Raw genomic sequence first — 25,081 nt, 5'->3', positions numbered from 1 at the left:
TCCTTTCTTAAGGTAAAACTCAGTCACAGACATTTTAATATATAAAATAATTAGGTCTTTGCACAGTCAATGAGGAATTTAGCATATTCTTGTTTGCACAAGGCAAGTTTCTAGGTCATTTCATTTAGAAAAAAAATAAGTAAGGGAGGAGAAGCTCTTAATTGTGAGCATATGGCTAAATTTTTGGTGCCCATGATGCTGCAAACTGCCTCTTTATATCCCTTTTTTATTCACTGCCATCATATTTCCCTGTCATGTATCAAAGTTATTAAGAGCAATTTTATTTTGGCACCTGCTTGGGGATTTTAGAAACTACACTAAAGAGTTCATTTCTGAACATTATGGCCAAAATACTTAATTTTGGTTTAGAGCACCAATAGAAATGGTGAGTTTAATTCTATTTGCACTGCTCATTATTTCCCTCTTCCATAATTTTGTAGGATTTTCATTTTTCATTTGTTGAACACATTTAATTTCATTTCATTTGTTTTTTTCTGTTATGCATTGGGAGCAGGTTGCTCCCCGGGCTTCTAAATTGAAGGCAACATGCAAAAGCACATAAAAGTCTGGATTTTTATGCTATGTTCAAACTTTAAATAGTTCAATATTTCAAATGAGAAAACCTTCCTGAGGCTTGGGGAGTTTACATTACTTTATAACATCGAATGTTCTCCATTTGACAGAAAAGTTGCATTAAATCCTCCATCTAATGAAATCAATGTTGTATAAATAATATATTATTCCACCAAGGTGCAAATAGGAATCAGATGCAAGTATCCCCATTATTTGTTGGATTTGCCTTTTTTCTGCCCATAACTTGAATTTGAAGCTGGAATTCATGCTCATCCCACATTTCATTAGGTGCTTAAATCTGAAACCATTTGTCTAAAGGCAATCAAAAGTACGATCAGATTTGTTGCTTTTTATTTTTAAGCAGGACAGGATTTTTTCCCTTTGCCATAAAGCAGTCAGAGAGAAAACCCTGGAAGTTGGGAAGGTCATAAAATAAATGAGAAAAAGCAAAATATTAACAAAGTTGGCAGAATGTTCCTTTAAAAACATTCCCCTACATTTCCAGTTCCTCAAGACATCTTAACAAGGATGTAATTTCCCATTTGCTCTCAGTGAGCAAATCAAACAGGGTGATTTATTATTCAGATGGGCACAAAGGATTTCTGAAATGCAAAAAGAAGGGCTCTAAAAGCACAAGTCATCAGTAATGACGACAGCCTGAACTGCCTTTCAAATATGAACAAAATGCAGCCATTTAGGGGCTCATACATCACGCTCTCCCAGACCCTCATTTATTTCCCAACTGTACAGGCTGCATGAAAATGGACCCGGAATTTGGCATCTACTGAGAACATCTTTATCAGGGAAGTGATGCCACACCGTGGGAGAGCAGCTCAGACTCCCCACCCTTGGAAGAACCACCAAGGCTTCCCAATCACCACTTCAGTTCCCTTCCCAAAAGCATCTGTGTGCTGAAAAAAAAACTTTTCTGAACTATAAACACAGTGAAAATATGACAAAACTCCCACTCCTATCCCAAGAAAAAGCAGATTTTCTTGATAAACATCTCCAGCAATTAGGGCTCCTGATGAGACAGCATTCAACTGGAACCCAAAATCAGCTTTAGCTGGTGAGACCTGCTGTTACGTTTTTTCTTCCAATGATCTGTACAATGGGAAATTGAGAGAGAGAACTAAATCCTGCTCATTCTTATCCCAACGAAGCACAGAAATAACCATCAGAGCTAATGAGGTTACTCAGCATTTTTCTTCTCTGAGCAGAAAACCCACAAAGAGCAGTTCCCTCAATCAGCTGTTTAATATTTCAGCTGTGCACAGGTATTATGGGTATTAGACACATATTCTTAAATCCACTTTATCTTCAGAATGTTCCTTTAAGTAAAGAGATGTGGAATTAGCACTTTATGTATAAAGAACTGACATCAGCAGAGGCTCAAATGAATTTTCCAAGCTCATGGAAAAGACTTGTTATGGAGCAAGACACCCCAGCAAATCTGCCAAATTTCTGCCAAACATGACTCCAAGAGACCTTTTCCTCTGCATCACAGCCAAGCAGAAAATATCCTGCCCCAAAGCAAGGAGCCCCTCCCAGGATTGGACTGTTTGAAATTCCAGCCAAGTTTGCTTCACCTCAGCTGGAGCAGAGGAGCATATTTAACATCCCTCCATTTCTGTTCCAATGGCAGGCTGGAGGAAATAAATAAATTAATTACCAATTTAGCCCAGAAAGCCAGGCAGTTATCATCTAAAGGCATGGAAATAATCACCTAATTAATGGGAATGAAGGTTCAGCAATGTGAATATTCTTGGTTTTAGCAAAGGCTGGGTGGCAGCATTGGTCCCAAGTGACTACAGAGAGAAAAAGCAGAACTTTGTCCACAGCTCTGCTTCAAATCAAGTGAACTTCACCCTTCTTTCATCTCCAACACAGGTGGAAAGTTCTGAAGTTCTGCCATAAATCAGCCTGGTCCTAAGGAATTCATATCCCTGCAAACCCAGCTCAGGCATGTAGTGCTGGGAATTAAATTATGCCTCCTAATATAATTTACTTAACATAGATCTGACAATCCCCCTGGTGCTGGTTTATCATCCTCCCTCCCCACACTGGTGCTCACCAAACACCTGGCAGGTAACTCAAGCTCTGGCTGCCACGTGCTTTTCCCTGAGCTGCATCCAAGCTTTCCTGCACAAGAACTTCACAGACTGTTCCAGAAAATCACATTTTAGTGTTCCACTGTCAGACCTGCGTGTTCTAGAGGAGCATAATCCCACAAAGCAGCTGCTCTGCAAAAAAATCCCCCCAGGCACAGCATTTCCTGGGGCAGTCCTTGAGCTAAACCTGAGTGAGGGGAGGACAGGCCAGGCTGAGCCTCCTACAGTCACCCAGATGTGTCCTCAGAAACTGAATGTAAGGAAAAAAGTCAGGTAAAACCTTGAGTTTGTAACACCAGGCTGTGTGTGATGAATATTTCTGAACACACACACAGGTGCGTCCCTGAATTTACGGTGCAATTAGCAGTGAGGGAAAAGGGCCCCTCAGTGTATTTCTCCACAGAGAATGCCACTAAAAATCCATCTCACTGTTCTCCAACCCCTGCTTTGGCCACTGCCCCCAGAATCCCCAGGCAGGACTTCCACTTGCACATGTCACTGCAGCCCCAAGCAGGGCTCACTCCTCCCTGAGTGGAGAAAAAGCCAATCTGGGAGGGTAGGACACTCCATGAGCGAGAAATACATTTATAACCTAAAACAACTACAATTAATTGTCTCTTTTCTCTTTGCACCCTCTCAGGTTGAAGCCCAACCCCTCTCTCCCCTCTCAAGCATCTCTTCAACACTACATTTCATTATGCAACAGTCATGCTCAGCATTTTGAAAGGCTAAAATATTGACAAATGGGTGATGAAGCATTTCCAATTTCCCAGTGTATTTATTCTATGTGCTGTTACAGTAACATGGAGCATGATAATCACAAAACACTTCATTTTTCACAAACCCCGATTTAAAAAATCCCTGTATACACCAATGGTGTCAGCAGTTACACATGAATCTGGTCCACATCAGAAAGTGCTTTTTAATTCCCTAAAAACCTGCACAAGATGCTGTACAGTTTATAAGTGGGGCATACGCATAATGCTGTGCAAGACTAATCAGCCTTGAGACAACAGCTTCTAAATATCATTATGGAGAAGACAAGAATGATGTTTAACTGCTGCTTCTGTCAGACAGATTCTCCTTTCAAGTCACTCAGGATATCAAGTTATAGTATTTCCTTCCAGTAATCATGGGCTGGATAAACTCACATTTTCAGCTTGTGAAAAAGCAGCAGCATCTCCTAGCACTGATCTCTTGGCTCTGAGGAAGTAGCCTGTGTTATTTCAGACGTGCTCACCCTACCATGTAATTTTACCCACGTCTGTATCCAGGCTGCAGCCAAAAACCACATTTATTTTCGTAGAGAGGAATCCACAGAGGACCTGGAATACACCAAGTCAGCACTGCTGGAAAGAAAAACAAGAAGAAAAAAAAAACAAAACAGCATGGTGGTTGCTGTTGCATCAATAAGCAGGTCGATATTGAAGTTCTTTGGAAAAAAAAAATAAATCTGATAAGATACCATGAGAGATGCTGAGTGTGATCCAAGCTGTGTGACAGTCCCTACCCAGGGCAGAGCAGTGGGTGCTGAGGAGGGCACAGCCCTGGCACCCTCGCTCGGGGATAAGGAGCAGAGGGAAAGAAGGGGCAGCGGCAGCACCTGCACAGGTACAGGCACAGCGGCGGAGCTGCCCTCTGCCGACTGCCTGCCTTCCTGAGCGCTGCTCCGACCGCTCCTGCACAGCCTCACCGCGATGCCGGGCTGGCCGGGGCTCCCTCCCCACGATGTCACACACGGGGCGCCACCCGGACCGACGGGTCCCCTGCCCCTTCCCAGCCCCATCCCGGGCTGGCAGCACCGATGGGCAATGCCGCGCTGCAAGGGCTGCTCAGCTCAAACTGCAAACACACCCAGCGCCGGAGCCGGGGCTGCTCAGCTCGAACTGCAAACACACCCAGCGCCGGAGCCGGGGCTGCTCAGCTCAAACTGCAAACACACCCAGCGCTGGGGCCGGGGATGCTCAGCTCAAACTGCAAACACACCCAGCGCTGGGGCCGGGGCTGCTCAGCTCAAACTGCAAACGCACCCAGCGCTGGGGCCGGGGCTGCTCAGCTCAAACTGCAAACACACCCAGCGCTGGGGCCGGGGATGCTCAGCTCAAACTGCAAACACACCCAGCGCTGGGGCCAGGGCTGCTGCTGCTGCTGCTGCACCGTGTCCGTGCGTGGCCGGACTCACCCAGCGCCCAGCTCGCCTGGCCCTGCCTGCTGTGCTGTGGGGTCGTGCTGGAACACTTTGGGCTGGTCCAGCCGCTCTCATCTGCCAGTTCAAATCAGGGGTCGCTTCAGTAACCCCCTAAATCAATAACCCTCATGGTGAAGGCAGTGCTGCGACAGAGAACTCCGTGGCACACACCTGCTGGCACCCGGGCTAGTAGACTTTCCTGCTGGAAAGTATTGAGCAGCAAAACTCCTGGGAACCTCCGAATGAAGCACAGACCCAACGCTTCCCAACTCCCAATTCTCATGCCTCTCATGGCATTTTCTGTCTAGCACTCAGGTAAAATACACACGACCCATTTAACTTCCAACTTTTTGCCTTTTTAAAGTGAAAAACATCATTGCTAAACCCTCTGTAAAATGAGAGAAAAGTAGGAAAGATGTGATTCAAGTTTTACGCAGATGATCACGTTTATCAATCTCCTCTGCCAAACTGCTTCACTCCGAACTCGCGTCCATTTTATACAAGGTTTAAAAGCAAATGGGAGCAGCTACTCCTTTAGCACCTTAAACACTTTCCCTCCCAATAAAAGGCAGCCGTGTAGCTTTAACCCAGCGCTTCGCTGAAATTCCCAATGGATCAGCATCACCCACTCTGCGGCTGCTCCATCGCTCCCGTAGCGCGACTGGAAGCCCGGGCTGCGCGGGGACGGTGCGCACGGCTCTGTTATTACTGAACCCCCGCGCAGGGAAACCAGAGCAATAAAGACAGAATAAAACAAGCTGCTCAGCCAGCCTGCGAGCGCCAGCTCCGCGCTTCTCCCCTCCTTGTGCGCGGCGCCGAGCACCGCCGCTCCATCGCTCCATCCCACCTCCCCCGCCCGCCCCCGCCGCCAGCCCAGCCCCCGGCTCCTCCCCCCCGCTCCCGCCCGGCTGGGGGACGCCCGCCGGTCCCGCTCAACAAGTTCCCCTCGGCGGGGACCCGGCCGAGGGGACCCCCCGACAGCGAGCCCCCGCCGCAGCCCATGAGGGCAGCGGGGGAGCGCGGCGGCGGCGGCTGCGGCTCCTCCGGCGGCTCGGCGGCTCCGCGGCAGATGCGCCCCGGCGCCCAGGCTCTGACGGCCAGCTCGCCCCGGCGGCTGGAGGGAGATGCTCGCCCAGACCGCCGCTTCTGCGTGAGGAAGCATAAGGTAAGGCGCTCGCCCGAGCCCCCGAAATCGCCCGTCCGCCGCTTCTACCGGCGGAAAACTTCGTAGGGATGAGGAGAAAGGCTGGAGCTGAGCGCCAGCGTTATGCAATAGCGTATGTGCCTGCCTGCGAACAGCTCCTGCATCCAGTAACTTTCGTGACAGATAAGGAAAGAATATCCCGATACGCGACTTTCTTCTAGAAAGATACCAGCGTTTCTTTGCCTGCTTCCCTTCCAGAGGTGCCTGGGAGGGGAGAGGGGTAGCCGGAGGATTTTTGGAGGATGCACGAAGTGCTTTGGCTTTTCACATGGCTGATGGCGAGGAACTACCGCTGCTTATTAACTTCAGCCGTCCTAATGAAGTGTCCGTACAGCGGCGATGGAGGAACACGGGATGTGTTCATCGCTGAACTTGCAGTACGGCACTTCATTAAAAGCCCAACCAACCCAAAAATCCTCCTCGGGGACTGAAGCTGCCGCTATTCAGTGAAGTGTGCAGGGCTCTCCCGATTTAACGCACCCGAGTCCCCATCACCATCACCGACCACACAGAAATCAGGGATGCCGTGGAAACGCCGTAGGAAAACGGGACAAAGGTAGCAGGGAGCCATCCCTAAAGTCACAGTCCTTGCATCGTGCAAGGCATCCCGAGCTCTGCAATTGCACCGTGCCTCCCTCGCTGCTAAAGCCCTGTGCCGTGACCTGGGCGCTGTTAATGCCATGTTTACGGGAGTTACGGCAGCCAGGGGATGCAGGACTGCAGTTCCACGGGATCTGCCCGGGGAGGCGGGGGGATGGCCGGCCCCGGCTGAACAGGGACAGCTTGCACTGCTGCGAGCGGGGAATTTATTCCCTGCTTATGTCACCGTCTCCCGAGGGCTCTGTCCCAAGGGAGCTGTGCCCCCCTCGCAGCCGCCAGTCGGAATAGGGAATTGCGCGCTTCGCTTTGACCTTGTGTGTCTAAGCAGCTTAAAATCCTGCCCGGAGGAGAATTTAACTCATTAGGCTCTAAGACCGGCAAGTCTGGGAAGACCTGTTTTTCCCAGCCTCGGAGAATCATTTCTTTTTCCCCCAGCTGAATGCTGGCAAGTGCTAAGGGAAGGCAAACCAGTCTGATATAAACTGGGAATTTATCCCCTCCTCTTAAGTGCTGGATCGTGCTCGGATTTACCAGGCTGCCAGGAATGCTGCATGTATCAAGGTTAAAATCTGGCTTCTGGATGGAAAAACTCCTAGCTAAAAATAATTAAATAAATAAATAAAAATAATCACATGATATGCAACTATGTGCTAGCCATGGACTGGGATTAATTTAATGTCAAATTCCAAGGCAACAGAGCAATAGTAAAAATAGGAAATCAGGAAGAAGAATGGATCTCCTCACTCTTGGTGTTCCACCAGCCTGCTCGTGCCTGCCTGTCTGGACTACAACGATCTGTTCCCTCTGAGTACAAATAACAGTTCTAAGTTAAAAGCTGGGTTCTTCTCCTAGCATTAAAAATTCATATTTAGATGAAAATATCTCAGGGCTCAGGTATTACTAATTTATCACCTGGAGGGTGATATTCTGCTATACATAGGGTCCCTGATTCCAGGAGAAATCCATAATGTAGATTGCTAATCCAGACTCAGAGTGAATTGTTCTAATTCCAACAGTTCCTGCCCCAGAGTTTAAGGTGCTGTTGTATTGAAAGCATCCTCCCTTCACGTGATGGGGAAAGCTGACACTAAATCATCTTTTTTAGGGCTTTTTTGTAAGGATGTCACGACGCCCTTGATGAAAAATGTTTGTTCTTTAGGACTCCGTCATTATTAACGATGTGTGTTTTTACGAGATGCTCGAGATAATTCTAATCCTGGGTGGAATTAGAGCTTTTCCCTGGGACTGACACATAAAAATCCAGCTGGGTAGGAGCACCACAAGAGAAAGTGCTCAGTTCCTTATCAAGAGGGCCAGCACTAAGCATTCAATGCACCCTTGTGTTAACTGAGCTCGCAAACGAGGAGCTCGTAAGACCCTCACTGCCTGTTCCCCCCGTTAACCACTGCACTGACAGAGCATTTCTGCACGAGGGGCACACACTGCATATTCTGTACTCTAATCTAGATGTAATGAACTCAGCAAGAGGAGTGGTAAGCTCAGTGCAGAGGAGCGCAGGGAAGGAGAACGTGGTGAAGGAGCCCAGGAGTGCCCAAGTGCCGAGTCACGGAGCGTGCGTCACCTCCCAGAGCAGCACCAGGCACCACTGGCCACTGCCTGGGGACCCAAAAACCCAAACTCAGCCAGGGACTGTGCAGAAGGCAAGGAAATACCACCACTAATGTTTGCTTCTGCAGGATTTAAAAGCCAACTTAGCCATGCCATGCCTTTGCCGTGACTGATGGGGAAACCAGTCAGGGAAACCTGTGAGCTTGCCAGAAATCCCTGCTAAAATCTAAGGATACCTCCACAGAGCTCTTGAGCTGTGATGTCTCAAGGCCATTCCTTATCCAAGCACAGGACAGGGAGAACTAGGGATGTATAGTCCCATAATTCATGCCTACTTGAGGAAATGACAGCAAATCTAGAATATCTGAGCCCATAAAAAATTCACGTGATTATCTGAACTAGCTATTAATAAAAAGCTCTTATATTCTACTTTATGACAGGCACAGTTTAAAGAACTGCTCAAATTTGTCTGAGATACTAAAAAACATGTAAGCAACAAATTTATTTTATAGCCCAGTACTCCCTTGTATTTTTACTAATCAGTTTGCAAATTAAATAGGCTTTCTGAAAATGAAATCATGAGCATATTTGAAGGAAAAAAATAATCTCAGAGTAGTAAATTCAGTGGGAGCTCCACATTCAGCCTCCTGAAAACTGGTGCTTGCTTAGAAAATCCTGAATAACCTCTTAACACACACAGGTACGACTCCCTGGGTATTGACACTCGATTTTAAATTGTTATTGACCACACAGAAATGTGCTCAGAGCATTCTGTTGTTGTAGTGGCACATCCCCATCTGAGGCTGTTTACTCCAGTTTTACTAGGTTCAGGCAGAAAAGTGATCCCCTAATACTCCTGGAACACTTCACCCTGTTCATGCTTTTGCTCCGTGTCAGGGTGATCAGTGCCTGCAAACTGCTTCCCACTAAGACATCCCAGCACAAGTCTCCCAAGCAAAGGGAACTGCATGTAAAAATAACAATTCAGTGATCAAACAGCAACATTTGGTGTCCTCTTTGCGTTTTTCTCCCCCTTTAGCGGCACAAGACACCAAGCCTGATTTTACTCCAGTTTTTCCAGCTAAATCCACTGGGTTTGATACAGAGCAGCACAGAGGAGTAAGGGCCATTTTCAAAGTCTGAATTAAACAGAGATGGACTAAAAAGACTGAAGACCTTCAAGTCCTGCTATGTTTATGTGCAGATCCCAACTTCTAAATCATTACAACAGATTTCTGTCCTGGCAGGGAAGTGCCGGAGCTCTACCGTGTCCCTCTCCCCAGAGCTGCTGATTTCTGGTCTCAGCCTCAGCCCATATCAAAAATAGTTGTTAAACATCTCAGAAAGCCCAGCTTTAACTCATGTTTGTGCCATCCATGGGCAGGAGAAGCAGGTTGCTGCTGTTATTTTTGCCTGCCCATGATTGCTGGAGCAAGCCTATAAATAAAGCCCACGTAGTTACCGAATTAAACCAGTTTAAAAACAAAAGCAGAGGAAGCTCTTTCCATCTGGTCTGAGCGAGCAGGAATTGTCACAAGCTCATAAAAAAAAAACCAAGGAGTTACTTGTTTGTGTTCTTGCCCCCTTTCCTGCTTGTTTTACAGCTGCCCTTCTCTCCCCTTCCATTTTTTTCTCCCAATTCTCACGTCAAGGCTGTGATTGCATTGCTTGGACCAATTTTGGGGAGGTCAAAGCTTATAAAGCCCAACCATGGTGTAAATGACTTTTTAAAAGCTGGAACAGGGGCCCTCTGATGCCCAAGACAAACCCATTTAAGCAGCTGTGTGACTTCAGGACTGTATTTTAAAAGTTCATAACACAAGTAGTTCTGGTCTAGTTGGTTGCTTCTGGAGAGAAGGAAGAAGAGGGAATTCAGTAAAATCCTTAATTTTGGTGTATTTATCTATAAATAAGCACAAAATCTACAACAGGCCTGAAGTCTCCTTCCAACCATTAGTAATTGGTTGTTCATACCCATTTTGCTATTATATTCATTATTCTCTCCTGCAAATAGAGAGGAGAATGAATGAGGAGATATCCAGTACAGAAATTTAACTTGTGGATCAGCTGAATACATTTCTGTGTATCAAGGCCATCGGCAAATAAAACACAGCCATATCTCTATGGAGCTGACAAAGAGACAGATAAAACATCCCACTGCTGGAGAGAGTAATTCAGCAGAAATTATGCTTGAACTGCCTGCTCACAGTGATAACACTGATCCCTTCTGGAGACTGAGCCTAAACTGCTAAATTCCAGAGCAATCCACGTGGTTTTGTTGGTGAGAAGAACATGGTACATTCCTGCATTCACAATTTGTAACAAAAGCACACAAAGCCACAAGAAAAATTATGCAAATTATCTGTCTGGTGGCCAGGTGTGGTGCCTTCCCCAGCCAAAAAATATCCTTGAGAGGGTCTTTAATTATTACTTTCATAATCTTCCTAATCATCCCTATCACAAACAACCCATCCTAAAATCCAGAATCACAGAGTGGTTTGGGTTGGAAGGGCATTAAGGATTATCTCATTCCAGCCCCCTGCCATGAGCAAAGACACCAGGTTTATTTAAAAATCCTATTCCACATTATCCCAGCTCCACAACACCTGGGAGCAAGGTACCCTGCAATTCCACGCTGTATTTGCTTCCCTCTTCATTCCCCACGTAGTTCTTCCCACATGGCACCAAAACTGTGTCCCCTAGAATGAGCAATTTCCATCAGCCCTGTCCCAGTGTCCTCCTGTTTGATGAGAACCTGGGATTTGGGGAGTTTAAGACAACTTCCTCTCACTCAAGACGTTGGCTCTTCCTTCCCAGGATTTCAAAAGCATCTTAGATCCAGCTTGGAGGAAGCTTTGCAGCTTTAGGGACTGCAATTCCCCTCAGCAACTGAAGCTTTTTGTTCTACTAGAACTCTTTTTGGGGTAACTAATGGGAATTTTTGTACAGTGCTCTAGCACGAGTCAGACTGATCTGTGCAATTTCCCCAACACCAGCACACTCAGATCCACCTGTACATGGGTAATTCAGAATTCCAGCAGAACCAGAACCTGCCTGAAACCAGAAACTTCAGGAATGTGCTCCTCAAGGTGACAAATGACACAGCTCTTGGTGGTGACTGCTGCCAGCAGTGGAGTGCAGAAACCCATCTTGACAGATCCCCAATTAATATCCTGCTAATGATGTCAGGTTTTAGACCTAAATTACCCAGCTGAGCTGTTCAACAACACTTCACACCCTCCCAAGCTTGTCTGCCTGGAACCCTGATCCAAGCAGAAGAGCTGACAAGGCTCTGATGCCTGACAGGCACTGACCCCAGAATGTCACTGTCATCATCTCCCATCTGTAGGATCCCCTGCATTCCCAAGGGAATGCTCTGATCTGCAGAGCAAAATGAAGGATGCAGGATCAAAGCCTGGAGCTGGGACCTGCTTACCTGCTTTATCCTCTTCACCCAGTGCTTGAAAATCTCTGATGAACAAAACCAGCTGCAGTTCCTGGAGGTCTCACAGTCTGATCATCCCTGAGAGTGCCAAGGCCAGGCAGGAGAGGGCTTGGAGAAGCCTGGGACAGTGGAAGGTGTCCCTGCCCATGGCTGGGGTGGAATGGGATGATCTTTAAGGTCTTTTCCAACCCAAACCATTCCATGATTCTGTGTTCTCAGCATTCAGCTCCCTCAGTGCAGAGCTCTGACAGTTTTACAACTCTGTTGGTCAAAGCTAAAGAGCAGCACTGCTTTTTCCCTGTCATTTGCCTGCTTTTTTTTTCCCCTTAAACACCCAGAAAACCTTCTGATGTCAACTAAGAACAATTAAACTTAGTATTCAACAGTAATGCCAATAAGGAACTGCCTTAAACCCTTGTTTTTAACAACCTGCCCTTTAAATTATTTACCAGAAAGTCCCATAAAAATGAAAAACCTTCCAGTGCAAGTCCTGTGGCTTTTGCACTCCTGCAAGGCAGGACCGTGTGAGCAGAACTATTAGGGATTTTCCTAGCAACCCCTCCTCAGCAGCATCCTGCTCTTCTTCCTGCCCCTGGAGCAGGGACAAAGCCTTGCCCAGATTTTCATGAAAAAACAAAATAATGCTAAAGAAACCTTCCCTGCTGTCGTCCTGAGAGCCAGAGCTGCAGAGCACGGGGAGAGAAATCAGCATCACTCTCTTCACAGTGACATTATCTTTTCCAGTCCACTAAATCCCAGCAAATGTTTGAGATCAGAACACTCTGAATTCACAGGGACTATCTTGTTACACTGTGTTTGTTCCACTGGGAACTTAATAGTTATTAACTCACCCCATAAGTCTACACTGGTTTTAGTGCAAGTGCAAATCTCCTGTTAATGGTGCTATTCCTTGCAAAATTCTGTTATGAGGAAAAGAACCCTTATTTTCCAGAATTTTATCACATTGAATGGATTCCTTTTAATTTTATGCACAGAACAATATAGGAAGCAACAAAACCTAAGTATTATTAAAATTTGTGTTCCAAAAGCATAGTAGAGATGTCAGAATTAAAGAAAATTGCCTCTACCAGCTTCATTCAGGGAAACTGGCTTGGTTTGTAAGGAAAATTTTAAGTAGTTTATCCTCCAATAGATTCCTGTTTTATCTAAAAGTCTCCAGGCTTATTAAATCGTACATTTTATTTGTTGCCACTTAGTTCTGAAGCTGAAGCTCACAAGAGCATTTAAAGGCATTTATTGGCTATCTCAGCCATAAGCTATGACTTTATACATCATTCTCACAGAGCCTGCCAATGGATGGGAGGGGGAAAAGACAAATCCAACGCCACAGGATCCTGATAATTCCAAAGGAAGACTTCCAAGGCACTTGGAAATGCAGCAGTAAGGATGACTTGGGTATTGAGCAATAAATAAGCAAGTTCAAGAGAGACAAAAATCAAGTTCAGTGCCGCAGGGTTTCAAAACAGAGTTAAAAAAAAATACTGGTTTGACATTTAGCAGCACTGCTAAGTCTGTTATTCTACATGAACGATTCTGTGATGAAATAAAGACAGGCTGGGCTACCCCAGCAGCTTTCCTAACAATCCTCTCATCAGTATTTTTTATCCTCTAAAAACTGGGAATACCTGCAATCCTCAGATTTATCTGGAAGTCAGAATTTCTCCTCAGTCATTTTGTATTAAAACCCTGCAAAATTTCCTAACACAGGCAAAGTTTCGGCAAATAACTTCTGTAATTAAAAACTGCCTAAGATAATGCATATTTTTCAATGCTTTTATCATGACAGTCTTTTTTACTGGACATTACTTTTATAATGATACTAAATAATTTTTAAGTTTCTAACATAACACTGTCAGATAATTAACAATGAGATTCCTTTGAAAATAATATAAATACTCATTAAATAAAGTCAAAATGTATGGGACATTTAAAATTAACATTAGGTTTCTATTCTGGCTTTGTTTCTACGAAGTAAATCTGAGTTTCTTTCTGCTCTTTATTTTTAACAGTATAATTGGATAAACATTTCATGGATACACTTATGACTTATAGACATCAAATAGTTTCTGAAAAGTAAGTGGTTTAAGGTGGTATTTAGGCATATATAATTTTATCTGAAGTAGTGGGGATTTCTGAGGAGAATGTCCAGCCTGGAACTTTCCAGAAGCCTAAAGATGCTGCAGATCACTTCCCACTTTCTGTGCAAAAAGCCAATTAATTGCAATTCCCTGCATTATTTTAAGCCAAGCCATCCATCCACAAAATCCTGTGTGCTCTTAACACGTGCACAGATGTTTCCAGCTGCACCTCCAAAGCCTCCCCTTGCTCTGGAAACCCAAGGACTGAAATCTGTGCCTTTCGTCTGCATTTGGAACCTGCAAAGTTTAAGCCCACTCTGCGTTTTAACACATCCTGAATCTGCTTCTGTGTCATAAAACTGACAGAGATAAAATGGAAATTGCAAGGTGAGTTCCAAATCTCCTCTCCCCTCATTAACCAATCAGCCTGGAAATTCCACACTGTAATTCTGCTCCCAGAGCAGTGACTCTGCAGAGTTTGGGATGCAGAGTGAAGGTCCTGCAAAGATTTGTGCCATCCAACTGGTTTCCATAATTACCCTAAGATTTTATACCCACTCAAAGCTTCCCTGTGCAGCATTATTATTATTATTATTATTATTATTATTATTATTATTATTATTATTATTATTATTATTATTACTATTATTACTATTATTTAGTTTATTTCCATATTCAGACATAGAAAGATGCTGCTTAAAGGTAATCAGCCACAAATTTATAAAAAAATCAAGGCTAAAAACTGAAAAACTAAGCTTGCGATTACTTAAATATTTAGTTTAGCAAACCAGCTCTTTGTTTGGAGTAAGTACAGATAAAAAGTTGAAGTCTATTATGTGCATGTCATTGGCATCTGCAAATAAAATTCAAATTCAAAGGCTTTATTACCCCCCTGACAACACAAGCCATAAACTGAGGAACTCCAGCTCAGTAGTTTCTTCAAGTACCCAAAAACCCTGCAGAGATGATGCTGTGGCAGTGCCTAAATAAGGCAAAATAGGAGGCAACACTTTGTCCAAACCAAAAATGAAACCTAACAGGAAATATTTTATCAACTCTTCCCTGTGAAGTGTTTAACTCACAATTGACTCTTTCCTCAACTGTTCTTTTATCAGCTGAGCACAGAGAGCTCCCCTCAGAGACACCAGGATCCGAGCAAGGCTTCAAAAAAAAAAATCGACTTCTTTTGGTTGTTGTCATTCCTAATCACAGATATCTCTAAAATTATTACTCCCAGCTACTGGTGGGAATAAAAACCTCTGGATATCAGCTAAATCAATCAGGCCTGTGCAGTTGGGAAAGGGAGACAAGCAATTTGGTGAAGAATCAATTTATTGGCTATTAATGACATGCTCAAAATTAACTGCAGAATGAAGTTCCCCATTTATGTACTCTGGGGGAGATCTCCAGATTCCTGGTTTCAGGTGGGTTTGGAATCCATGAACTCCATGGGAAGTCATCCCAAACAAACCCAGCCCCCAAAAATGATGGGATTCAAGTGGGAGGTAAAATAATCTGAAAATTGAGACAGATCACAGACACTAATGAAATATCAAGCCAATACTTGAAAACAAATTGCATGTTAATGGATCCTGCTGTCAAATAAGCAAGTGCCCAAAAACTCACTTTGACAACTCCAAGGAATCCTAAGAGATGGTGACTTTCAGAGCTAACAACCAATTTTTGTAGCCTTTTTGGGTAAAAACAGACACAGTTACTGAATAGTTCAGATCTTTGTGAATGCAGGATTTCATTTCTGCCACAATTTCTTGGGAGCTCAGAAACTCCCACTGGCAGATTTGGAACTAATGGCTGTTGTGCTCTTGCATTTAGGGTTTTTTGGTCAACTCATTCATTTACCAGACTGTTGTGGAAATTTGCTTCAAGGAATTCTGACGTGCAGTTTTTACAATAGACTTTAAGCTAAAGGACCAGGTTTGTATCTTAGCCAGCACTTTCTTCACTAAAACAGAAAACTCCTGAAATTCAAATGTAGTGGATTTATTCCCCTCAAAATCTGTCCCTCATGAGTTAAGGGCACAGGGATAACTGATCTTACCCCCTACTCTGCTTTTATCTTCAGACCCCCCCTTAGAATTTCCATTTTATTCTCTCTTTTCCCCCAAAACAGGGACTTGGTCACCTTGGTATCAGATCCTAGGCTTGTATGTATAAAATAACCAGTTGGAAACTGGGATCTGGCAATCTCAGATTCCATTTTTGAGTGGTTTTGTCCTGAATTTTCTCTTCTTTTTGCTTCTTCTACAGACTTTGCACTACATCAGTCACAGAAAAACTTCTTCCCCTTCTCCAACGACTGCTGCTCCCTCACCACTCCCTGAGCATCACAAGTCAGACAGAAAAAGGCAAACTAGGGGGATTCTGGAATATTTCAGTTCCCTCTTCACAAATTTCCAGGGCCAGGGAATTAAAACATGAAAAAAACATTAAGTAATGACACGTTTTCATGAGATTTTTGACCCAGAAGTCCAACCTTGGACTCTGTGCCATGCACATCTGTGTGTGTCTACAGGGGAGTGTTACTTTCACTTTTAAACCTCATAAACATGCAGTTTTCCACTGAAAATTATTTCCCCATTAAGCTTTCTTACTTTAAATATAGACTAGTCAAGGATTCATTCCCTTGTGCCCTTGAGTGGGCTTTCTACAACAAATGCTATTATGGCACTTAACTCTTCAAGAGCTTCACATATTTTATTAAATAGACAAAGGAATTTTAATTAAAAATATATTTCAAGTACACCTGAAAGTCCCTTTACTTGTTTTACATTATATTCCTGAGTCCCTCTGAGGGTTTCAGCAGGAGATATATGCAGAATGTTTGGATTAAGTGGGAATTTGGTAATTCAGCAAGTCTCAGGGAGAAATTTGCACAACAGGAAAGTAAAAATTACAACTTCAAATGAGGTGTAAAAATGAAATCTTAATTATGCAGCTACTCCAGATCTCCTATGATCTGTACAACCACTGGGGTTTGGGGTTTTTTTGGGTAAATGCTGTATTAAGCAGTTGGCATCTTCTCCTCCTTGAGGAGGAGCTTGTATTTCAATGGCAGATAAGTAATTTCTGTGATTCATCACAGGTTTGGAGGTTTTTAGAGCTTTAGGATTTTTTGGGACAAGCAGCTGTATCATAAAGGCACATTACTGCTTCTAGGAAAGGATGAGTTGTTTTGCATTTGAAGCAAAACCTTAATTGATGCACTGCTGACTTCCTCCAAAACTTCACTAATTCACAAATTCTACACTCCCAGCACTACCAACAAGTTGCTAATAATAATTAATCTGTATTTAGTTTTAGCCATGTGGAAATTTTTTTATAAAAATCCAAATAGTGACACCTCTAACAACCAACTAAATCCTTGCAAAGAATGCTGAATGCATTACACAGCAGAAACATGTTTGGTAAGCAAGCACACTCCAAAAATAATGCCAGCTGGACACTTCTTGCTACTAAACATTTGCATTAAAGGAGAATTAAGGGTGGGCAGAACTCTCAGCTTTTCTTCACTTGGACAAAGACACTTAGTTGTCAATTTCCCTGTAGTTTTTACTATCAGGTAAATTCAGAGGAAATTAATATTCCTGAGGGAAATTGCTTCCTGGGAAGGCCTGACATGACAGCCACTCTCCTATCCTGGGAAAATAGTTGTAGAATAACTTCTGACACCAGGAAACCTCCTCTCTGAGGAGCAGGTATTCACAACAGATTGAGATAAAACATGATTAAGATACAAATCTCTAGACAATCACCACCAAGGGCTGCGACTCGACAGAATCGAGTGCATCGGTCGCGAGTCACATCCATTTCAGTGGGATCACAGGAACGTGGCTTAAATATTGCAGAAACCTCAGGGGGGAAAGTAACATTTCTGTTGTAACATGAGGCTTTTTGCACTGTTTTTGGCTGCAGGCATCATGGTGAGTAAGGAGCCCAGCAAATGCTTACTCACCGCCTCGGACAGCGACGTCGAGCCCGCGGCTTCCCTGGCGCTGGAGATGAAATACGCGCTGGATCCCAACCGGCAGATCAAGAAACGGAACAAAGCCCTCCAGGTGAGGTTTAAGGATATCTGCGAGGCCCAGAACGAGCAGAGGGACAAGCAGCTCTCCACCTCCTCCACACAGGACCCCGACAAGAAGGAGGCCAAGGCCATCTCCTACAAGACGGCCTACCGCAAGTACATGACGGTGCCCGCCCGCAGGTCCATCCCCAACGTCACCAAGAGCACAGGAGTCCAGACTTCCCCTGATCTCAAAAAGTGCTACCAGACCTTCCCTCTGGACCGGAAAAAAGGGAATATTCTGAAAAGCGCCGCGACCGTGGACACGTTACCGAGCGAGAACAACGGGTTCCTGATCGAGGTGAAGGACAGGGAGGGCCGGGGCGCAGGCGAGGCCGCGGCCTGGGGCAGGAAGGCCGGCAGCCTGCAGACGGCCGAGTTCATCTCCCACATCTCCGAGCGCGCCGCGCACGACAACGGCGCCGAGGCCTGGAAAAGCAGCAGTTTGCACAGTTCTCCCAAAGAGCCTCCTCGACCCAACTTGGCCGAGCCCGGCGAGGAGGAGCCGGCACGGCCCTCCAGCCGGGGCAGAGCGGCGGCGGCGCGGCTGGGGAGCGACGAGGCCGCCCAGCCCCTCCACGGGAGGGTCTTCAAGACTGAGGTGGCCACGGTTTACCTGCCGGCCTCGCAGCCCGACCTGCCCGGCCTGGGCGACTGGGGGCCGTGCCCCGAGGAGGACGACAAGAGGACGGTGCAGCTGAACGGGGTGCAGCCCCCGGCCGGAGATGCCCGAGCGTGCGCGGCGCGGGCGCGGTGCCCGGCCCCCGAATGTAGTGACCAGAGCCTGCAGGTCAACGTGGCGTCCGTGGAGGAGAGCCAGCCCTGCCGGACGGCCGTGGCCGTGAGCCAGGAATGCCAACAAATCGTGCCTCACACCGAAGTTGTGGACTTGAAAGCGCAGCTTCAGATGATGGAGAACCTGATCAGCTCTAGTCAGGAGACCATCAAAGTGTTGTTGGGTGTTATACAGGAGCTAGAGAAGGGAGAAGCTCACAGGGAAGGGTGAGTAGAAGCTTTTTTTAATGAATATGAGCTGACTGAAATGTCTTTTCCACCTTGAGTTTGCTGATGCCAACGCGTCCCTGCCACCACGCACGTGGCGCTCCTCACACGGAGTTTTGCTGCCTTAGGAGAAACCTGCCAGCAGTATTCAGATTGCTATCTGCCAGTCCCAGGGTGTAATTAAGTAATTATTTAACGAAGGGCCCATAATACATCTTCCTGTGCGTTTTCTAAGGAGCACAGAACAAGCCGCTCTCCAAACAGGATTAGCGAGGATGTTTTCACATCAGCAACTTGCATTAGCCATAATTCCTCACATGGCATGAAAAGCAGCAGCAAAACCTTAATTCTGTAAGAGCCTTACCTTTTTAAGATTAAGGGATATTATTACAACTCCCAGTGTAATTCCCTTAATGGCATATGAATCTCATCTGGTTTCCTTTCACCTGAATTTTTCATGGTATTTTTATCAGAAAGAAATGAAATGAAAACTTTGAATATCAAAGTCTTTTTCATAACTTTCACACAGCCCTAAACATGACAAACCCAAGAAAAAAGAAACAGAATTGCATTTAACCCTAGCCTTCATTATTTAAATTAACCCATAAGGCATTACAAGTGCTGAACTGTAACTCAGTACAACCTTTAGTGTTTACCTGGACAGTTCAACCCATCTTTTATCACCTTAACCAATATTTTGCAGACTGACTCACCTTAGTTCCCTCATCTTTATTCAGTGAACATACCTGAAAAATGTATGTGTGCTGTTTTTGTGTTTTGAAATACTTCTGTAGTTAAATCATAATTTGCCAGAAGAGATCAGGGCTTTAAAATTAAAATACCAGCAGCTCATTCTACAAAAGCAGCACCTGCTTTTGTTCAAGTCAGAAAGGTACATCTTTAATTTAAATTTCTTTAGGAATGTAGGAATCATGTGAATCCTTAAACTCAACATGTCTGGCATTAAAAAGTCATCTTAGCTGGATCCTGCTGCCAACAAGGCCATTGTGCTGTTAGTTTATTTTACAGCTGGTTATATTATTATTTATATCCTTATCAATTATCAATATCAAGGACCTTATCAAGTCCTGGATAATCAGACTGGGACGTTTCTTGGCCTACCTGAAAGCCACACAGGTTTCAATGATCTTAAAGATCTTCTCCAACCAAAACAATTCTATAATTCAATTTTTTTGTTAAATTATTATTCAAAAAATAACTTCCCTGATCTTCTTAGCTTAGAGAAACTGCAGGAGCTTTGGCAAGAAGTGCCAAGCTACTTTTCAAATCACAAAATACAGAAAACTATTTCATCATCATAACTCATCACCCGCTCGTCGAGAACCCTGAGTGCACAAACACCCACATCAGAGCCACCTGCCATAAATACACTGCTTCCTCCACATAACTATATATCCAGATTGTATCCCTTCCCAAAGACAGTACAGCCACAGGTGCAACAAACATAATAAAAACAGACTTTTTATTGCCCTGACAGAGCAGAGCTGTTAATGCAGCCAACGTTAGGAGTCCATCCCTGCCCTTGGCACAGGGATCTTGGCCAAACTATCCAGGATTGTCTTCAGATAATTTCTCTGCAGCTGTCAGGTGAAATTATCCATAAATCCCAGTTTAGAATATCTTACAGTCTCTTAGGCTCTGTACTGGAGTTTCCAAGGCTCCATCTGACCAGGAAGAGCCTATTTAACAGCGCTGCTTTACACCTGGAGCCACCTCCGGCTGCTCCGACACATCCCAGACCTGCTGGGCACAGCGGGTGTCAGGATGGGCAGGGAAGGAGAAGGAGGGAGATGCACACTCGCACATTTTCACATCCCTGCATTCCAGAGCCTTCTGATTTTGTGGCTGTGGACGATTTGGAAGGAGACTGCACAGCTTTGTGCTCGGGACCTTCCGCAGCGATGCCTCTCTCCAGAGCTGGGAGAACACTCTGTTCTCCTGCAAACACCAACACATCATTAACACACAGCCTGTCTTTATCCCCAGCTCCCTCAAATTACACAACTCCTGCAATAATAGGCTGCCCCATCCTTTTATTAGAATAATTCCTGCCAATTGCTGCATTCATCCTACACCATCTTTGCTACAGATCCTGTGTAAACTATTACATATCTCCTTAGTGCCAGCATGTTGAGCTTTTTTCCTGTTGCAACCAGGTTTTAGGTCAGTTTAGATGAAGAAATTAAAGCAGTTCTGCTGTTTATTGCAGCATCTTCCATCTGCTAGAACAGCAAGAGATGTTTTGTACTTATGGAACTCACCTGCTTTTCTGATGTAAATTAAATTCCTTACAATAACACACTACAAGAAACAAATACAAATAACACGCTGCTGGGAAAGGAAAAAAATATGAAGGAAAAAAAAAACACCAAAAGCAAAAAACAAACCCCCAACTAAATTTCTTAATCAGATTTTTCTGCCTTTAAGGAAATCAGTGTTCTTTAAGTGCTGTTGCAGTGCCATGGGACTGGTGCTCAGTGGATTCATTTTCACTAATATGCTGTAGGTCCTGAACTGCTATTACTGCAATTCATCACGAAATGAGTCGATGCCAGCAGAACTGTAGCAGCATCTCTGAAGGCAGCAGTCTCATCCTTTGGGTGCCTATCATCTATATGTGCTTTTGAAAATGTCAGTGCTCCATCATCTGCAATTAGCAACAACAGCCAGCACTCAACTCTGCTCCAAGGGAAGGGGAAAGCCACTGGAGCAGGAGGAGAAACACAAAAACTGTGATCCCCTCCCAGTTTCAAAGGACATTATTAAAATTCTGTGTAATGTGCATCGTTATTTACTAAATCCTTGGCAAAATGGCTGTTCTACCTCTCTGTGTGGAAGCTTCTACAAAAAAAAGCAAATTACATCCCAGCAAACATTGCTGGATGCCTTAAGTCATGCATGAAGCAAGTGCAGAGCTGCAGCTTCAATTAAGAGTCCCAGCTCAGAGTTAAAAAAAACCACTGAATATTACATGATGCAGGGTGCAGCTTTAAAACACAAACCCAGCCTTATGCTCCAGTTTTATTCTGATAAATCATCAGTGATCTCACTTTACAGAGATATTTGTCTGTGTTCAGAGGGAGAATTTAGGAAGCCAAATGTGTGGAACATCACTAAGGCTGACAGGACTGCAACCACAATGCAAGTTAATCATTCTAAAACCTGGCTAACAAAGATCTGTGAAACACAGAACAGAAGATGAGCACATAATCAGAATTACTTTGCTGCTGGAGAACAGCAGTGACCTGCCCTTTAAATCCTTCCTGTGGAAGGAACAGTAATCTGGGCCCTCCTCATTATACAACAAATCAGCAATTTTAATAAACAAAGTGCTCAATTTGCCACACAAAAACAAGTCACAGTATTTTGACTCTGCCAGGCCAAATGCTACACACCAGACAAGAGTTAAATGAACCTGTTTCAGAGCTAATTTGCATTCCTCTATTAGTCAGCATCGGTTCAGGAATTTAAAGAGCTCTCAACAAACTCCTTCGAAGACGTTGTCATGGATGGAATTTAAATGTCATTGCATGTTTTTCAATGACTAAGGGAGTTTTGTGCCTCACATTCTCATTTCTGAGCAGAAAATAAGCCCATATTGTGTGTCTGGATGGAGGTTTGCGCCCAAGGGAAGGGGAGAGCAGGGAGCATCCTCACCCAGCACTGCCTGAGCTGCACGGCCAGCACTGCTCCTCAAGGTCACCCACACTGATCCTCCTGCTCAGCAGAGATGGCAAATCCAAGTCAGGGAGCCAAAGCAATTATTGCCTGGCTTGTTTGCTCTGCTCCCAGCCCTGCTCTTCAGAGCAGACCGAGGAGACAGAGCAAATCAAGGCAGGAACAACCTCCATCCCCTCACCTTCCAAACCTGGAGATCCTTATTTCACAGTGGGGAAAAGGAAGCTTAAAAGAGTTCACAAGAGCAGAGCCTCTGGAAGCGCAGCCTTTGGGAGTAATGTGTGAGCTGCAGGAATGGCAGCACAGGGCTTGGGTTGGGATTTCCCCCCTCTGTGGCTTTGTTTTGCCTCTTTTTCAATTACAGCCCTGGCAAAGGGAACGCTTAACAGGATCATTTCTAAGAGAAAACCTGGAAATGGAGGGAAACAACAGATAAGCTTAACTACAAAAGACAGCTCACTAGAAATAAATACATGAAAAGCAGAAAGAATAGAGCAAATTGCATCTGGGATGCACAAATTGTGTCATATTCTGAGTGACTGCGGGTTTTGGGACACTGTAAGAACAGCTTGGGAAGAGGACTGTGATGAGAGCCTTTATTTCCTGCTGTGACCTTTTTACATCCATCCATTCTGCCTGGAATCATCTCTGAAATGGTCACACTCATTTCATTATCCCCAAAACCACCTCCTCAATTCTTCCCTCTTTTCTCTCTCTGGAGCTGCGGCAATTTTTTGTATTTTTTATTTTTTGTATTTTTGCCATCATTTACAGCTCATTCCCACACACTTCAGAAACTGTAACAATCCACCTTCCTGAGGCAGAGCCAGGGAATCTCTCTGGATGCACCTTCCTTAGCCAAGAAAAAGGAGTAATTTTGCACAAATCAGAGTTTTGTGGACCTTGTGATCCTTGGGCCAGTGATGGTTCAGTGCTGCTCACTCAACCCAAAGCAGAAGCAGCACAAAGACACCAAAAGTCCATTTACCTGCCCTCAACATAAGAAATTTGATTTTCCAAGCTATGAACCAGCCCTTTCCTGCTCCCCCAAGCACAGCTGGAGCAGAGCAGGCCCACACTGACCTCAGCACTGGAACTATCCTAAAATCCTAAAACCCCATGGAGGTCATTCCAGTACCTGCTGCCACTCCATGGGATCCCCTTGACCCCTCTTATCTAAAATTCTCTTATGTAAAAAAATCACAAACCAACCAACCAATGAAAGCTGATGATATAAGAGTGATCACTGAAATATCCACTATCACTGAAGGTAAAAAATCCAGCATCAACTAAGGTTTAACCTCAAATACCTTTTTTCTTTAACCTCAAATTCTATTTTTTAACCTCAAATTATGAGGGTTTTTAACATCAAATTCCATTCTTTTTAACCTAAAATTCCATTTCTTTTTAACCTCAAATTCCTTTTTTTAACCTCAAATTCCATTTCTTTTTAACATCAAATTCCATTTTTTAAACATCAAATTTAACCTCAAATTCCATTTTTTTAACCTCAAATTCCATTTTTTTTAACCTCACACTCCAATTTCTTTTAACCCCAAATTCCATTTTTTTAAACCTCAAATTCCACTCATTTTTCTAACCTCAAATTCCTCTTTTTAAACCTTAAATTTCCTTTTTTTTTAACCTCACATTCCAATTTTTTCTGAATTAGGTCCTTAACACCTGTCTGGAGTCGGATGTCCAAAGTAGTACCAGGAGTATCTCAGAGCACAGCATTTCACAGGCCTTCAAAGCAGGATGAGATTTATATTTTTGATGGGATTTTTCATTAGAGTTGGACACATTTGTTCTGGGGCTGATAATCCAAGTTTCAGATCAGATTGGCAGAGTGGATAAAAAGGGCAAAGTCTCCCAGTTCCAGACATCCTGGAACATTAATGTGTAATAATTCAGAGTTCCTGGGTACTATAACATTGCAGAGAGAGAGCTCTTCAATAACCCTGCTGTCAGAGCCACTTTCTATCAATCCTTGTGAGGAATTCAGTGGTGGGAGGCTTTCAGCAAGGAAAAGAGGGCAAAAAAAGGGAAAAGTGAACACTAAACAACAACCAGAAGGTGGAATAAACATTAAAAAAAGGAATAATCTTTTTAGCAAAGTTACTTGGTATTAATGTTCTGTCTTCTCCCCCCAAAATGCCACTAGGAATGTTCTGAATCTCAGAAAATAGAACTTATTTTGCTAATATAGTCCAGCTTTTTATCTGCATATACTGTATGGGCAGAATTTAATGGAAACGTATTTGAACTACTGAGAAAAATAATTTGATTTCTATCTGGTTGCTATTCACTGGACTTTAAAACCAAGAAGAAATGTCATTCCCCACCACACCTCCCTGTTCCAGCCCAGGACCAGCAGCTTCAAAGTGAAATTAAGGTTCAGGACTTCTCCAGCAGATTGGCTGCAGGGACACAAAGGCCAATAAAAGCAAATCCCCACAATTCAAATCTGGAAAAAACTGATGGAGCCTATTAATGAAAGACTAAAA

The 25,081-nt window shown here is 44.3% G+C and overlaps 2 protein-coding genes across 6 annotated transcripts in view; one reads left to right on the top strand and one right to left on the bottom strand.

Annotated features, from left to right (window-relative positions):
- Positions 1 to 25,081, bottom strand: part of DOCK1 (dedicator of cytokinesis 1) — a 278,248-nt gene that overhangs the window by 136,889 nt on the left and 116,278 nt on the right. The gene's annotated exons all lie outside the window — the stretch shown is intronic.
- Positions 17,728 to 25,081, top strand: part of INSYN2A (inhibitory synaptic factor 2A) — a 28,324-nt gene continuing 20,970 nt past the window's right edge. Inside the window, exons 1-2 of one of the 2 annotated variants that reach the window (XM_058810731.1) lie at positions 17,728 to 18,875; positions 21,403 to 21,619. In XM_058810731.1, coding sequence (XP_058666714.1) covers positions 17,728 to 18,875; positions 21,403 to 21,409 — 1,155 coding nt within the window. In that variant the 3' untranslated portion in view covers positions 21,410 to 21,619. Of the gene's footprint in view, positions 18,876 to 21,402; positions 21,620 to 25,081 lie in introns of those variants that run through there. The other variant, XM_058810730.1, reaches the window with a different exon arrangement.

The sequence above is a fragment of the Ammospiza caudacuta genome, chromosome 9 (assembly GCF_027887145.1).
Source record: "Ammospiza caudacuta isolate bAmmCau1 chromosome 9, bAmmCau1.pri, whole genome shotgun sequence".
Taxonomy (NCBI): domain Eukaryota; kingdom Metazoa; phylum Chordata; class Aves; order Passeriformes; family Passerellidae; genus Ammospiza; species Ammospiza caudacuta.
Note: the sequence above shows the minus strand (reverse complement) of the source record. Positions and strands in the feature narration are given on the sequence as shown.